The 14,714-nt window shown below is 52.9% G+C and overlaps 1 protein-coding gene across 3 annotated transcripts in view; it reads right to left on the bottom strand.

Annotated features, from left to right (window-relative positions):
• Nucleotides 1-14,714, bottom strand: part of SEZ6L (seizure related 6 homolog like) — a 204,903-nt gene that overhangs the window by 67,348 nt on the left and 122,841 nt on the right. For all 3 annotated transcript variants that reach the window (XM_058281567.2, XM_023584812.3, XM_058281568.2), the window contains exons 2-5: nt 12,671-13,363; nt 11,147-11,280; nt 7,700-7,892; nt 6,163-6,348 (exon numbers count right to left, since the gene is read on the bottom strand). In XM_058281567.2, the coding sequence (XP_058137550.1) occupies nt 6,163-6,348; nt 7,700-7,892; nt 11,147-11,280; nt 12,671-13,363 (1,206 nt within the window). The remainder of the gene's footprint in view (nt 1-6,162; nt 6,349-7,699; nt 7,893-11,146; nt 11,281-12,670; nt 13,364-14,714) is intronic.

The raw sequence follows: 14,714 nt of genomic DNA, 5'->3' as shown, positions 1-14,714 counted from the left end.
GGAGAGCTGGTGGGCAGCAGGGACCCCTCACTAGACTCGCTCGTCTAGGAGGAGGGTTAGAGAGCACACTCAGGCAGAGCCCATAGCCAGGCCAGGATGGCGAGCCTGGGAGCCATGCACATTGCTTAGGAGAATCAGAGAAGCTGCAAATGTTTTCTTTCCCAAGCACAGGTCCCTGTCTCCTCCCCCATCTTTGGGGTGCTAGAGGGCCAGGAAGCAAGAGTTGAACTGGCCATTTGGAATGAGATCACATAGGGCTAAAGAGCTTGCACTCTGCTTTGTGGACAGCATGCCATTATCCTCCTGGTTCCTGCTCTCAGCCCCTGCAGATCTCTGCTAAGACAGGGCCTCCCCTTACCACCATCATCTTTATTCCATTCCATCTTCACAGTACTATCACCATTTGGAAATAGAACATATGTCTTCATTATGGAGTTCTCCCTCTAGACTATGTAGGCTTCACAAGAGCTGGGACTTTGGATTTTGTTTTGTTTTGTTTTTGTACCATCAGCACCTGAAAGAGTTCTTGGTGTGTATTATGTGCTCAGTGCACAGCTTCTGAATAACCATCGACTATAGGAAAAAGTAGCAGTTCAGATGTCAGGCCACTTGCTCAAGGGCACCCAGCTAATAAGTGGAGGCACTGGGACTTGAGCTCAGTCTGCCCCCCTCTAGGACCTGTCACTGTAGCCACTGCTCCTCTTATTGTGTCTTATTCATGATGATATTCCTCAGAGCCAGAAAGGTGCATGGAACACAGTAGGTGCTTTCTAAATATCTGTTGAATGAAATAATTTTTTTTCTTCATCTTTGAACCTGCAGCACCAGCACAAAGCTTGGCACCTGGTGGGTGTTCACTCATTATCTATTGAACAACTGCAAGGCTGAGTGGGGCTTGTGGCAGGAGAAAAGGGAGGGCAGCCTCCTCTCTGCCGTGGTCAACACAAAGACACTGCCAAGGGGGTGCGGCGCCCTTTCAGGACCACGGATAGAGCACTGGGCTCCTCTCTCTCTCCTGGCTGCCCACCTGCCTCAAGTGGAGAGACGGTGCCCTTTCAGGACCGCGGATAGAGCACTGGGCTCCTCTCTCTCTCCTGGCTGCCCACTTGCCTCAAGTGGAGAGACGGTGCCCTTTCAGGACCGCGTATAGAGCACTGGGCTCCTCTCTCTCTCCTGGCTGCCCACCTGCCTCAAGTGGAGAGACGGCGCCCTTTCAGGACCGCGGATAGAGCACTGGGCTCCTCTCTCTCTCCTGGCTGCCCACCTGCCTCAAGTGGAGAGATGGTGCCCTTTCAGGACCGCGGATAGAGCACTGGGCTCCTCTCTCTCTCCTGGCTGCCCACCTGCCTCAAGTGGAGAGATTATCCTCTCGGTCCTCTCCAGTAAGCCAGACCTAGGTTCAAACCAGAGCCACTTATCTGCTGTGGCTCTAAGAAAAGTCACGTAGGCTCCCTGCACCTCAAATTTGAGCCCTCTAAAATGGTGATGATAATTCCACCCTCTTTAAAGACTATGGTGAGAAATCAACACAGTGAAGCATGAAGAAGGCTCGGCGTAGCGTCTGGTACAGAGTAGATGCTCCAAAACGTAGCCAGCGCTGTCGGAGGAGACGGAGGACGCTGTCTCTGGTGGAGGGGCAGCGGCCATCTGTCCTCCCCGAGCTGCCGCGCAGCTGCTGCCTCTTGGCTCCCCTTCCTGCCTTATTAAGCCGACTGATGGCTCTGTTTGGCTTCAATTTGCCAGCCGTGGCTCCCTATCCATCTTTCTTAGTGCAAATTGGGGCTTAATTCCTCTCTGATTCCACACATAGATAAAAATTAACGTGAGAGAAGCGTGGAGACCAACTGTCTTATGGCTTGGGTTTCCTTCCCCCCCGCCCCTTTATAAAAAAAAAAAGGAAAAGAAAAACTCTGGAGGACCTTGGAGAAAATATTGCAACAAAATGAAATCTCAGAATTGATCGTCAGCTCTCATTTGCTTCTTGGATTCCCCTTGACTATGAACTCCCGGAGGGCAGGAATTGGGTCTTACTGTTCCCAGTGTTCTCCTCGTACAGACCAGTATGGGCAGCCGATACCCTCCCAGGCACCACCAGGACTTTTGAGAGGCTAATAGGGTGTTGCTCTCTTGATGGCTGGAGATGGTCAAGGTTGTGCCAACTGGAGCTGAGAAGAGTAGCCAGTGCTTCTCAAACTATAATGTGCACACGAATCACCCACATGGCAGGATAAAATCCAGGCTCTGATACAGGTGGCCTAGGGTAAAGCTCAGGCTTAGGCATTTCTAACAAGCTCCGTGGCCCATGAACCACGCCTTCAATCATGAGAATGGAAGGGAAGAAGAGCTCAGAAGAGAGGGCTGTGATGGTGAATTTTCTAGGTCAAGTTGGCTAGGTCATGGTGTCTGTTTGGTCAAACACTGGCCAAGGTGTTACTATGGAGGTAATCCGTAGGTAGGATTACCATCTACAATCAATTAACCTTAAATAAAGGAGGTGACCCTCCATTCTGTGGGTGGGCTTCATCCAATCAGTTGGAGGCCTTCCCAGAAAGAAATGAAGGTTCCAGGGGGCGAAGAATCCTACCTCAAGACTTCAACACCAACCCTTACTGCAATTTCCAGCCTGCTGGCTTCCCCTGAAGAATTTGGACTCAGGACTTTAACATCACCTTTCCAGTCCGTATGGAATTCGGACTTGCCAGCCCCCACAACTGTGGGAGCCAATTCCTTATAATCAGTCTCTTAAATCCCCCACGCCCACACACATCTCCTATTGGTTCATTTCTCTGTATCCTGATGGATACAAAGGATTCTGTACTCAGTTCTTTTGGATTCACTCCTGCCACATTAAGCAAGCTACTTTCCAACTCTTTCAGCCTCGTTCTCTACCTGTTAGTCGTGCATGCATTGTTAGTTGCTCCTATGAAACAGCGGATGCTGTCCTGACTGGTCTCCTTGAGTCCACTCTGACCACTCCAATCATCTGTTTGCCACATAGAAGGCGAACTTAAAATGCACCTCTGACCACATCACTCCTATGCTTAAATCCTTTCGAATATAGTCGATTCTCATTCTTTGTGCTAGTTAGGTTCTATAAAGTTGCCATGAGCTCTGAACCATTGCTCCCAGGGGAAATACATGGTTAGGTTCCTGCAAGCCTCTGGGACAACATTTCTGTTCACAGATGAATACATAGTTTGCTTCATATGGGTTTCTGTTTAAAGGCACCTTCCTGAACACATATGTTGCTTCATTAACATTGAGCCTACGGCCAACAGCACTACGTAACTCACACCCGAATGAAGCTCATCTAATACACTTATTTTCTTTGTACAGCATATCACAGCCTTCTTGCACTTGGGAATACTAGACAGCACTTCAGCACTACGTTGGAGGAAGATTTTAAACAGCAAAATCATCACCAACAAGCACAAAAAATGCAAAAACCATGGCATTAAATATACTGTGAAAAGCACACTTGTTTACAGTAAAAGAGTTGAAGCAGGAAGGCAGAGCATTGCCTGGTTCCTTCTCAGCTGGGAACATGTACATCAGCTAACTCAGATTTTTTGCTGCTCAGCCTGGATCTGTGAATGACCGCGAGTATTGATGTGGGGGTTAGAAATAAACTTGAATGAAGAGGCAAATTCATAATACAGAATATGGGATAAGGATGGACTGTACTTCCTGCCTGGTCCACATATTTCCTTGAGACCTTGAGCAATAGTGTTGCTGACCCCTACCCCAGCCTCATATCCTGCAGTGTTCTCTGCACTTCCAGCCAGGTGGATCCTGTTTTACATCCTCAAGCTCATCAAGTTCCTTTCCATGTCTGAATCTTAGCATCAGCTGGTTCCTCTGCCTGGAACAGTCCTCTTTCTACCTTCAGTCACTTCTCCCTCCTCAACGTCCAGCTCTCAGTTTAGGAGTCTTCTTCCCAACACCTCTCCCACCGCTGCTCTCCCAGGTCAGGCCCCCCGCCCATTCCATCTCTGCCCGCTTCCTCTTTCTCCATGGTAACGCTTCTCACAACCACAATGGATGTGTCTCTTCTCTCCCATTTACTCTCTATCCTCTACCTGTTGATTTCCTTCCTGGTACTTAAGTTCGTTACCCTCTTGTTGACTCGTTTGTTTACTTGTTTCTGCACTGCATCTTGCCCTGGACTAGAAACTCCATGAGGCAGTGACTGGCCAGGGTCCCTGCAGCAGTGCCACACCAGGCACAATGCCCTGCACACACGGAGGACACTCAGTGGATGCAGGTCGAATGATTACTAAATAGGAAGCTCTCAATGGCATAAAGAACCACACAAATGAGCTGAGATGCCTTCTGTCCTTTCAGTTTCAAATCTATCTGCAGCCCCAGGAAGCCCAATTCTCATTCCTGGAGGGAGTCAGACGGGGCTAGGAGGCTGCCTTCAATAGTTCCTATCTTTTGACTTAGGGCATGTGACATCACCTCCATGAGCCTCAGTTTCCTCATCTGTAAAACAGGGATAGTGGTTCCCTCTATATAGGATTTCTGTGAGGATTAATTGCCTTCTATAGTGTGGCCCTCAGGACATCTTGACCAAGCTCAAAATATGGCAGCAGTCGCCCCAAAAGCAAGCAACAAAGTAAAAGATAAACTGGACTTCATCTGAATGAAAAACTTCTGTGCACAAAAAGGTAACTATAAAGAAATGAAAAGACAACCCATGGAATGGGAAAAATATCTGCAAATCATATATATTAAAAAGGTCTCTTGGGAAACGGACTTGGCCCAGTGGATAGGGCATCCGTCTACCACATGGGAGGTCCGCGGTTCAAACCCTGGGCCTCCTTGACCCGTGTGGAGCTGGCCCATGTGCAGTGCTGATGTGTGCAAGGAGTGCCCTGCCACGCAGGGGTGTCCCCCGCGTAGGGGAGCCCCACGCACAAGGAGTGCGCCCCATAAGGAGAGCCGCCCAGCGCGAAAGAGGGTGCAGCCTGCCCAGGCATGGCACCGCCCACACTTCCCTGCCGCTGACGACAACAGAAGCGGACAAAGAAACAAGACGCAGCAAATAGACACAGAGAACAGACAACCGGGGGAGGAGGGGGATTTAAAAATAAATAAATAAATCTTTAAAAAAAAAAAACTTAAGTTTAAAAAAAAAAGGTCTCATATCTAGAATATATAAAGAACTGCTACAACTCAATAACAAAAAGACAAACAACCCAATTAAAAAATGGGCAAAGGACTTGCCTAGATAGTTCTCCAAAGAAGATATACAAATAGCCGATAAGCTCATGAAAAGATGTTCAACATCACTGGCCCATTAGGGAAATGCAAATCAAAGCCACAGTGAGAAAACACCTCACACCCACCAGGATGGTTATAATAATAATAAAGAAAGGAAAATAACAAGTACTGGTGAGGATGTGGAGAAACTGGAACTCTTGAACCTGCTGGTAGGACTAAAAAATAGGTACGCTGTGAAAAACAGTTTGGCAGTTGCTCAGAAGGTTAAACATAGAATTTATCATATGGCCCAGCAAATTCCACTCCTGGGCATAGTCTCAAAAGAAATGAAAACAGGTGTTCAAACCAAAAGTTGTCCATGAAGGTTCATAGCAGCATTATTCACAGTAGCCAAAAGGTAGAAATCGATCCAAATGTCCATCATCTGATGAACGGATAAACAAAACGTGGTACATCCATACTACAGAATACTATTCAGCCAACAAGAAGAATGTAATACTGATACATGCTACAGTGTGCTAGAGAGTTGAAAACACTTTGCCAAGTAAAAGGAGTCAGACATAGAAGGCCATGCATCGTATGATTCCATTCATAGGAAATATCCAGAACAGGCAAATCCATAGAGACCGAAAGGAGATGATTGGTTGGCAGGGGCTGGGGTGAGGGAAACAGGGAATGACTCTTTGGGATGATGGAAATGTTCCGAAACTAGATAGCGGTGACGGTGACACAATACTGCGAATGTACTGAAGGTCGCTAATGCTAAACTTTATGTTAAATGTATTTTACCACAATAAAAACTAAAAACTAAAGGGACCAGAGCAGTCATCTGAGTTTGGAGCACGCCCTTCCCGGGCCCGACAGCCGCTCCCGGAGGTCAGTCCCGATGCGGCGGGGACAGGTCTCTCCCCTCTGATTGGCAGGGCCGGCGCGTACCTGAGCAGGTGGGCTCCTGGCTGCTCCAGTGGGGCTTGGAGGCGTTGAGGCACGTCAGCGTCCTGGCGCCCTGCAGCTCGTAGCCCAGGTGGCAGTGGAAGTGGGCCACCCCGCCCGAGTGCAGGTCCATCACCGTGACGTCGCCGAAGTCGGGCCGGCGGGGAAAGTGGCAGCTCAGCATGAAGGCTGCGGGGAGAAGCAGAGGCAGACAGAATCACCCCGCAGAGGGGACACTGGGGACCTTGCAGCCGCCAGAGGAGGGTCCTTCTGTGACTCCCGTCGATCACGTGGTGCCGAGAGTGCCAGGCTTGCCCCCTCCCTGGGCTGCAAACTCCCACCCTGCCTATCCATGGACGGAGGTTTGGGGTGAAAATGAGGTTCCAGTACCTCATCTGAGTCTCTCTCCATGTGGAGAGAGAAAGACCCTCCTTAGAGCAGTGCCTGGCACATAGTCAGCCCGCACTAGAAGAAAGGAGGCACATGGCTCTGCTCAGGGACTCAGTTTTCATACGGAGAGCGGAACCCACCCTAGCTCCTGCACCATACCATACCTGCAGGCTCTCCCTCAGCACAGACCACCTGCGTTCCCAGTGCTAACTCAGCACTGACCGCGGCTCAACAAGCTATTTTTAAATTTTTTAATTAACAAAGACAACAAAGGGGAGCCTCACTATTGAGAAAGTTGTAATGAAATAGACAGTCCCATTAACAGTGGACAACCTGTTTCAGAAACCTCTAGGGAAGAGCTACCCATGGTTTTCCAGGTATCTGGTCACGTCAATGGAAACGTGGATGGTCTCTTCGATACCCAGACCTGGGGCTAACAACTCCATTTGCTAAATTTTGGCAGCAGGGGAGCTCCTAGTCAAGGGCAGGAAGGCTTGAGGCCCTGGAACTGCTCAGGAGGTAGGTAATGTATGACGGAGAGAGAGGAAGGAGAATAAGAAAGTGTGAAAAAGAAGGAAGAGGCGAGGATGGAGGTGGGAAGGAAATAGGCAAGGAGGAAATAAAGGAAGCAAATAAAGAGGGAGAGAAAGAGAAGGAAGAGAGGCAAGAAGAGAAAAGAGGGGTGAACAGAAAGCAAAAGATGCTTATTTTCATTAATCTACTAAATTGGTGTTTCCTTCAATCATGAATGGAAGCAACAAATCGCAATATATCAGTAGAATCCATGGCTTTGCCACCGAAAGAAATTACAGATATTATCATACCATAATGGATATCTTGACATATTTTATGTTTCTCAGTACTTCGAAATTACAGTTATTATCAGAACTGTCACTAGATCTTATTATTTAATGTGTTAATAAAGAAGCGCATAGATTACTGTAACATAGATTAAAATAATATTTTGACAACTGCAATTCAATATAACCAGTTTCCTTTTTAACTTGTATACATTTTATTTGACGCTATTAAAAACATTATTCTGAGACAGGGTTCCCAGAGGGATAGAGACATAAAGTTTGAGACCTCCTGGCTCGAGAGGGAAACTGAGGCAGACGCCGGCGTCTCGCCAGCCTTGGCCCGCGCCTACCCTGGTAGTGCAGCTGGAAGGTGCCGAGGCCGTCGTCCTGGAAGGTCCGGAAGTAGACGGAGATGGCGTTGGTGGGGCTGCGGATCACCTGGCCCTCCACCAGGAGCGTCTGGTTGGCCAGGACGGTCAGGGCGGGGCCGTCCACCCCCCGGATGGAGAGCAGCTCCCCCTCCGACAGGTTCACGCTCTTCACCTGGGGACGGGCAGGGGCAGAGGCGGAAACTGAGTCATGCCTGAGACAGCCCTCACCCCAGGCTGTGAGGTTGCCCGTGCAGCACTTCAGCCAGCCCCGGGCGCTGCAGTGGGACACCCCCAGCCACTGCACTGGGGCACCCCCCGACAGCCCCGGGCGCTGCAGTGGGGCACCCCCAGCCACTGCACTGGGGCACCCCCCAACAGCCCCGGGCGCTGCAGTGGGGCACCCCAGCCAGCCCCGGGCACTGCAGTGGGGCACCCCCAGCCACTGCACTGGGGCACCCCCCAACAGCCCCGGGCGCTGCAGAGGGGCACCCCCCAACAGCCCCGGGCGCTGCAGTGGGGCACCCCCCAACAGCCCTGGGCGCTGCAGTGGGGCACCCCCCAACAGCCCCGGGCGCTGCAGAGGGGCACCCCCCAACAGCCCCGGGCGCTGGAGTGGGACACCCCCAGCCACTGCACTGGGGCACCCCCAACAGCCCCGGGCGCTGCAGTGGGGCACCCCAGCCACTGCACTGGGGCACCCCCCAACAGCCCCGGGCGCTGCAGTGGGACACCCCCAGCCACTGCACTGGGGCACCCCCCGACAGCCCCGGGCGCTGCAGTGGGGCACCCCCAGCCACTGCACTGGGGCACCCCCCAACAGCCCCGGGCGCTGCAGTGGGGCACCCCAGCCAGCCCCGGGCGCTGCAGTGGGGCACCCCCAGCCACTGCACTGGGGCACCCCCCAACAGCCCCGGGCGCTGCAGAGGGGCACCCCCCAACAGCCCCGGGCGCTGCAGTGGGGCACCCCCCAACAGCCCCGGGCGCTGCAGAGGGGCACCCCCCAACAGCCCCGGGCGCTGCAGAGGGGCACCCCCCAACAGCCCCGGGCGCTGGAGTGGGACACCCCCAGCCACTGCACTGGGGCACCCCCAACAGCCCCGGGCGCTGCAGTGGGGCACCCCAGCCACTGCACTGGGGCACCCCCCAACAGCCCCGGGCGCTGCAGTGGGGCACCCCCCAACAGCCCCGGGCACTGCAGTGGGGCACCCCAGCCAGCCCCGGGCGCTGCAGTGGGGCACCCCAGCCAGCCCCGGGCGCTGCAGTGGGGCACCTCCAGATGCCCCCTGACAATGGGACTCACAGCACCAAACTCCAGTCCCCAGGAGCTCCAGAAACTTATGGACTCCTCTTCTCTCCCCAAAGACTGAGGGAACAGACTGAAACCAAGCAGCAGGGACAGAGGCATCTCAAAAGGCCCGTGGTCTGTGTGTCACAGCGGGAGCCCCTGGGTCCTGCTAAGTGAGATACATGCTCCTGGAGCTGGTGGGTGGGGGCAGCATGGGTGTGAGGCCCAAACTCCAGGGAGACAGGAGAAGGCGTTCCACCAGGATGAGGGTGGGGGCTTTTCCGTGTGGTCCAGTGTCCCTCGCACCTCGTGTAACAACTGGCGCTGTCTTTTGGAAGGACTGAATACGTTCTTCCTCCTCGTGCATGAAGCGGTGAGTGAGGAGGCGGGCGGTTCTCATTTCTAGGGCATTCTCAGGCCGACTCTCTTATGCTCCCAAACAGTGACCCCCCAACTCCAGCGCACTCGACCCTTTCCCCTAAGAACTGTGCACTTGCTTTGCCAGGTCCACTCTCCAGACTTGGAGGGAGAAGAAGGGAGATACTTCAGCTACATCTGGTCTGAATAAATGGAGCGGGAGCTTTAGATGGTTCCCAGTGCCCATTCTGAGGAGGCAATTCCAGGCTCTCTGCCTCTCATCTATGCAGAGCAGGCCCCACCCACAAGCCTTTCTACTATTGGCCATACATACACCTTACTCTTTTTTCTCTGATGAACTCCTATGCATTCACCAAAGCCCAGTTCAAATTGCCCTCCTCTGTGAAACCTTCCCTGGTGACCAGAGTTTGCCCACCCCTCCACTGTGATTCTACAATGTCCCTATCAACATCAATTAGAGTTGTTAACACCCAGCATTCTAATGTCCTCTATGTGTGTCTGTCTCAGCCATGAGACCGTAACTCCTCTAGGGCAGGCACCGCATCAGTTCTGTTCATCACGATAACCCCCCCAATGTCCACAGCTGTGCCCAGCACATAGTAGGTGCCTGATAAAGAGCTCCATATAGGACCAGACACACAGTGGGTCTCTTCAAGAAAGGGTCCTTCAGGCGGCCAAAGTCAGACGAGCCACAACTCTTCTCTAGTTTATTTTAGTTCCACAAACGTTTAGGAAGCATCTACTCTGTGCCACACACTGCGCTCAGCTCTGGGGCTGCAAAGACCACCAGCTCTGCTGCTGAGGGGCTTACCTTTTATCCTTCCCATATGGGTCAGATACATTTTCCTAAAGTAAGGTTCTGATCAGGTCTTGCAACCAACCCAGCTCAAAAAGTTCTGAAGGCTTTTTTTTTTTAACGGTTCATTTTTTAAAAAACAAATCAATTGCACTGATACACATTAATAAAGCATACAATTCCTGAAGGCTTTTTATGGCCCATAAGAAAAAGGAAAGCATGCAGCCCTGTAACCTTGGCCTAGGGGGTCTGCCTCCACACGGTACCAGCCTCCTTTTTGGCTTCACCCCCCCTTCCCCTGTGGGACAGTAAACTGAACAGCTCACCACTCCCCAGGCAGGTCTCTTAGGTCCACTTTGAAAAGGACTTCTACAGAGAGGGCCATTGGCTGACACCGGGCACCAAAGGGCTTGCACAGTGAGGATAACTGCTGACATGCAAGCAGCTCTCTCTGCTGGGCTCTGGCTACCGGCTCTATATTCAGTGCTGCATTTACTCCTCCCTGAAACTCTGTAAAGCACGGTCATTATTATCCCGAGTTTACTGATGGGGAAACTGAGGCTCAGAGAAGCCCCTTGCCCAACATCTGCATGCTCCACTGGCCGTGCTGGGACTTAACACCTGCATGGCTGATCCCAGAACCCGAGCTCCTACGCACACGGCACGCCCTGCTTTGCTGTTCTCAGCTTACAGGCCACCGGCCAGAATCAAGTGACTCAGGCGGGGCCCGGGGGAGTGCGGGCACGAGCACGGGCAGGCACGTGTGTGTGCTTGCGAAGCAGGGCACGGGGGACGGTCACGACGATTCGTCAGCACGGCCCCTCCACGTGCTCCAGTCCTGCAGGTGGGCGCTCGACGGAGAGGACCAGACAGAGGCTGGTTAGGAGCGAAACACCAAGGCCGACTGGAAGCGTCCGGGGGCCTCTGGCGGGATGGGGCGGCCACGCGGGGCAGCCTCTGCAGTTACCTGGAGCTCCACGCCGTAGCCGGTGTAGACCGTCACGACGTACGTGCACTCCAGGAAGTTGTTCAGGGGCAGGGGTGGGTAGTCGCCGGAGTCGATGTACCCCTCGGGGTCGGAGAAGCTCACGCTGCAGAGAGCTGGAGGGAAAACTTCCATTAGGAGCAGCTTAGATGTGCCCTCCCAGATGGGCCATGGGGGGGCAGCCTCTGGAGGCACCGTCCTTCTCCTGTCCCTCACCCCACGCCCCGTTGGTGCTAATCCTCCTTTGGCTCCGGCATCAACACGACAATAGAAAGAGCAACGTGAACACGCGATGATCACTTAGACTCCCTGCGGCTGCGCACGCGCTCACCAGTCCACGGGGTGACCCCATGCCATGGTCTCAGGGGCCACGATTTCAGCCCGATTTTAGAGGTGAGTGAACTGAAGCTGGATACACAATGTTCCCCTCGTAGAGTTGTAAACTCAGAATACGAGGAGAGCATTAGGCTTTGTACACTCTTGAGCTGGTGTATCTTCGGGGTGGATTTTTTTTAGCTGAAACTTATGTCATGTATAACTTGGTTAAGTAAATTAGTAGGTAATTAGAACTTCGATAGAATCAAAAGAATATAAACAGGGCAAAAAGCTTGGCAAAATTCATTTTTGATAACAGGAAACAATGCAATAATGAATCCAAATGAACATATGACCAGTGTCGAAAGTTCTTAACTTCTAAACGAAGACACAATCTATCTAAAAAATATTTTGGTACCAAATTGTACAGTATATATTTTGCTGTAAATAAAGAGGCCAGATTTCCAATATGGATTGATAGCTAGTCAACAGCTTTTGGAAACATGTACAGCCAACTAGCAATTTTCTAAGACAGCATGTGCTTGCAGTGAAAGATCCCTACTAAAAATCAACTGTATTTAAATGGGTCTTACTGAAGTAGGATGTTCATGATACTAGAAATCTTTTAAAAGTGAATACAAAACAGCTATCATAACATTCCTATTAATAAAAATTACAGAAAAGAAAAAACAACAACAAAAAAACTAAGGCTCAGAGAGGGGCTGTGCCTGGGCCAGACTCACACAGCATGCAGGTTGCAGAGCCAGGATTCCAATCCAGAGCTCTCATCTTTTAATGACTGGCCACATTGTGTTTGTCCTAAAATGGATGTATGGTTGACTGCTTCCCTGTTCGAAAATGGAAGAGAGGATGGAAGGTGGAAGCACGGACACCGCAAGGGCATGCTATAACCAAGTCCAGAGAAGTCCATGGGATGATTAACTGAACGCGGGCTGAGGAGGCCAGCGCCCTCTCGGTGTGTTAATTCTGAAAGGGTTGAACCCGGCTAGCTTTTGCAGTGTGACCTCGGGCAGGCCGTGGGGTCTCAGGGTCTCAGCTGCCTTTAAAATGGGGACAGCAATGAGAGCTTGCAGGGTCAAACCCTGGGCGGTTCTCAATTGGCGGTGACCGACTTGGGGTGCGGGGTCCGCGGACTCCCCGTCCCGGGCCCTGCGCGCACGAGCCCCGCACCTGGGGCCTGCTCCGTGGTGATGATCGTGGTGGTGATGATGGTGGACGTCGTGGTCTCCTGGCTCTCCTCGGAGGCTGACCCCGTCAGCTCGTTCTCGCCGCCCTTGTCCGGCCCGGCCTCGTCCGGGGAAGCCTCGGGGGCCTCCTGGGGCGCGGAGGGCTCCGCGGGGTCGGGCCCCTGGGGGTGCGTGCGGGCCACGGAGGGCTGCGCGGTGAAGGGGGCGATCTGCAGCGGCGCGGGCGGCGTGGGCCCCGCGCCTTCCTTCGCGTCGGGCCGGCGCGTCTCCACCGAGGGGGGGACCGGGTCCCCCCGCGGGAGGCCCGAGGAGGAGGGGGCCGGAGGGGACCCTGCGCTCTGGAGGGCCGCCGCCGAGGTCGCCCGGGGCCTCAGCTGCCTCTGGGCCACGTTCACCTGCTGGGGAGAGGGCGCGCCCTGCGCGGGGGGCAGCGTGCGCCGGGGACCCCGCGCCTCCGGGGGCAGTGCCGACGGGGCGGGAGCGCCTGGGGGCGCCGAGGGGGCCGTCCCCGCCAGCTGCAGCTCAGGAAGCCCGTCGTCCCCCGGCCGGGCTGGGTCCACGGGCGCCGGGGTCACCCTCTGTTCCGGGCCCTCTTGGCTCGGACTGCTGCTCCTTGGTGCGCCCGAGGGCAGAGGGTACGCAGCGGAGAGGCCGGCGTCTCCATCTGGGTGACCATCTGGGGAAGAGGAGAAAAGACCGGTGAGCTCACGCCGCGGGTGGGGGTATTAGGTCTTCTGCCTTCTAGCGTCAGACGATAAGGGTGGGCCTTCTGGGGGTCCCAAGGCTTGCCAGGAAGCTGGTACAGCCTGGCGCATGGGAGGTGCTGCTTCAAAAATTCCCTCCTTCCCCTTTGCTTCTTTCCTTCCTTCCCTTTTACCTCTTTACCTCTTCCCCCTTCTTTTCCTTTCTTTTCCCTCCCTCCCTCTCTTCCTTTCCCTGACCTTGACGACTTGGCATTGACCTTGCAAGGGGAGATAAGGGCCAGGCTCTGGCAGGTCCTATGCACCCTCCTAACTCATTGCTCTTTATTTTTGTCTTGAAAGTGAAGTCAAAGAAGAGTTAAGTGAGCCTTGACTCGGGCTGCTGTCTGGCAGAATTGTGCCTGAAATGGACTTTGTTTATTATTTAAGAACCAGTCGCGCCAACCAACTGCAGGCTGGCAAATGGCATCACCTCTCTGAGCCTCAGTTCCCTAGGCTGTAAAATGGGACTATTATTTGCTCTTCAGGTTGTGCATTGAGGTATGTAGTATCTCAACTATAGTGAGGGCTTAGTAAATGCCAGCCCTCGTTTTTCCACTCGTCATTGTAACCAGAGTCCTTCAGCAGGAAGCTGGTGGGGCCACGAAGCTGGTGAGAAGAATTACATCATGGAGACCAAGGCCCTCGGATTGATAGCTATCCTTGTCGATTTTCTGTAGAGACACACTCACTCAGCCCCAAGCTCTGAGTTCTTCAGTGCTGTCCTTTAAATTTATTTCAGCAGCCATTGGCAAGGCTCATTTACTTTCATGGAGTTGATGGCAGTGGCTTAATCTATATAGACTGCATCAGTTTGCAAGTGGCATCAACAAATGTTCCTGTTGTGTAACACTGATTACCAGCCAGTGTGCATTCCAGGCTGAGGGGAGCGCTGGGGCAGGAGCAGGTTGGGAATTAGGTAGGAAGGGAATTGGGTATGTGGATGATCTGAGGGCAAGTCAAGGTCATTTAGGGGTCAACCTGGCTTCCTGATGCAAGGTGGATGGCATTGAGGCTTTGGAGTCAGACCTGTGTTCAAATCCTGCCTTTTGCAATCACTAGTTAGATGAGCCTGGGCAAGCCAAGTAACCTGTCTGGAGCTTAGCAGGCCGTTCTTGGTAGAAAAAAGAATTCCATCTACCTGAAATGTTAGATCTCATGTGGATCTGCTCAAAGGAAGTGGTTTTTATGCTCAGTATTGCTTTTCTCAGATGATTGATGTTGACCGTCTTTGTAGAGTGAGGAGAGGGTGAGGGGACAGAAAGAGTAGGGGGGAGGGGCAGGACC

The sequence above is a fragment of the Dasypus novemcinctus genome, chromosome 19 (assembly GCF_030445035.2).
Source record: "Dasypus novemcinctus isolate mDasNov1 chromosome 19, mDasNov1.1.hap2, whole genome shotgun sequence".
NCBI lineage: Eukaryota > Metazoa > Chordata > Mammalia > Cingulata > Dasypodidae > Dasypus > Dasypus novemcinctus.
This window is presented reverse-complemented; position numbering and strand designations above follow the sequence as displayed.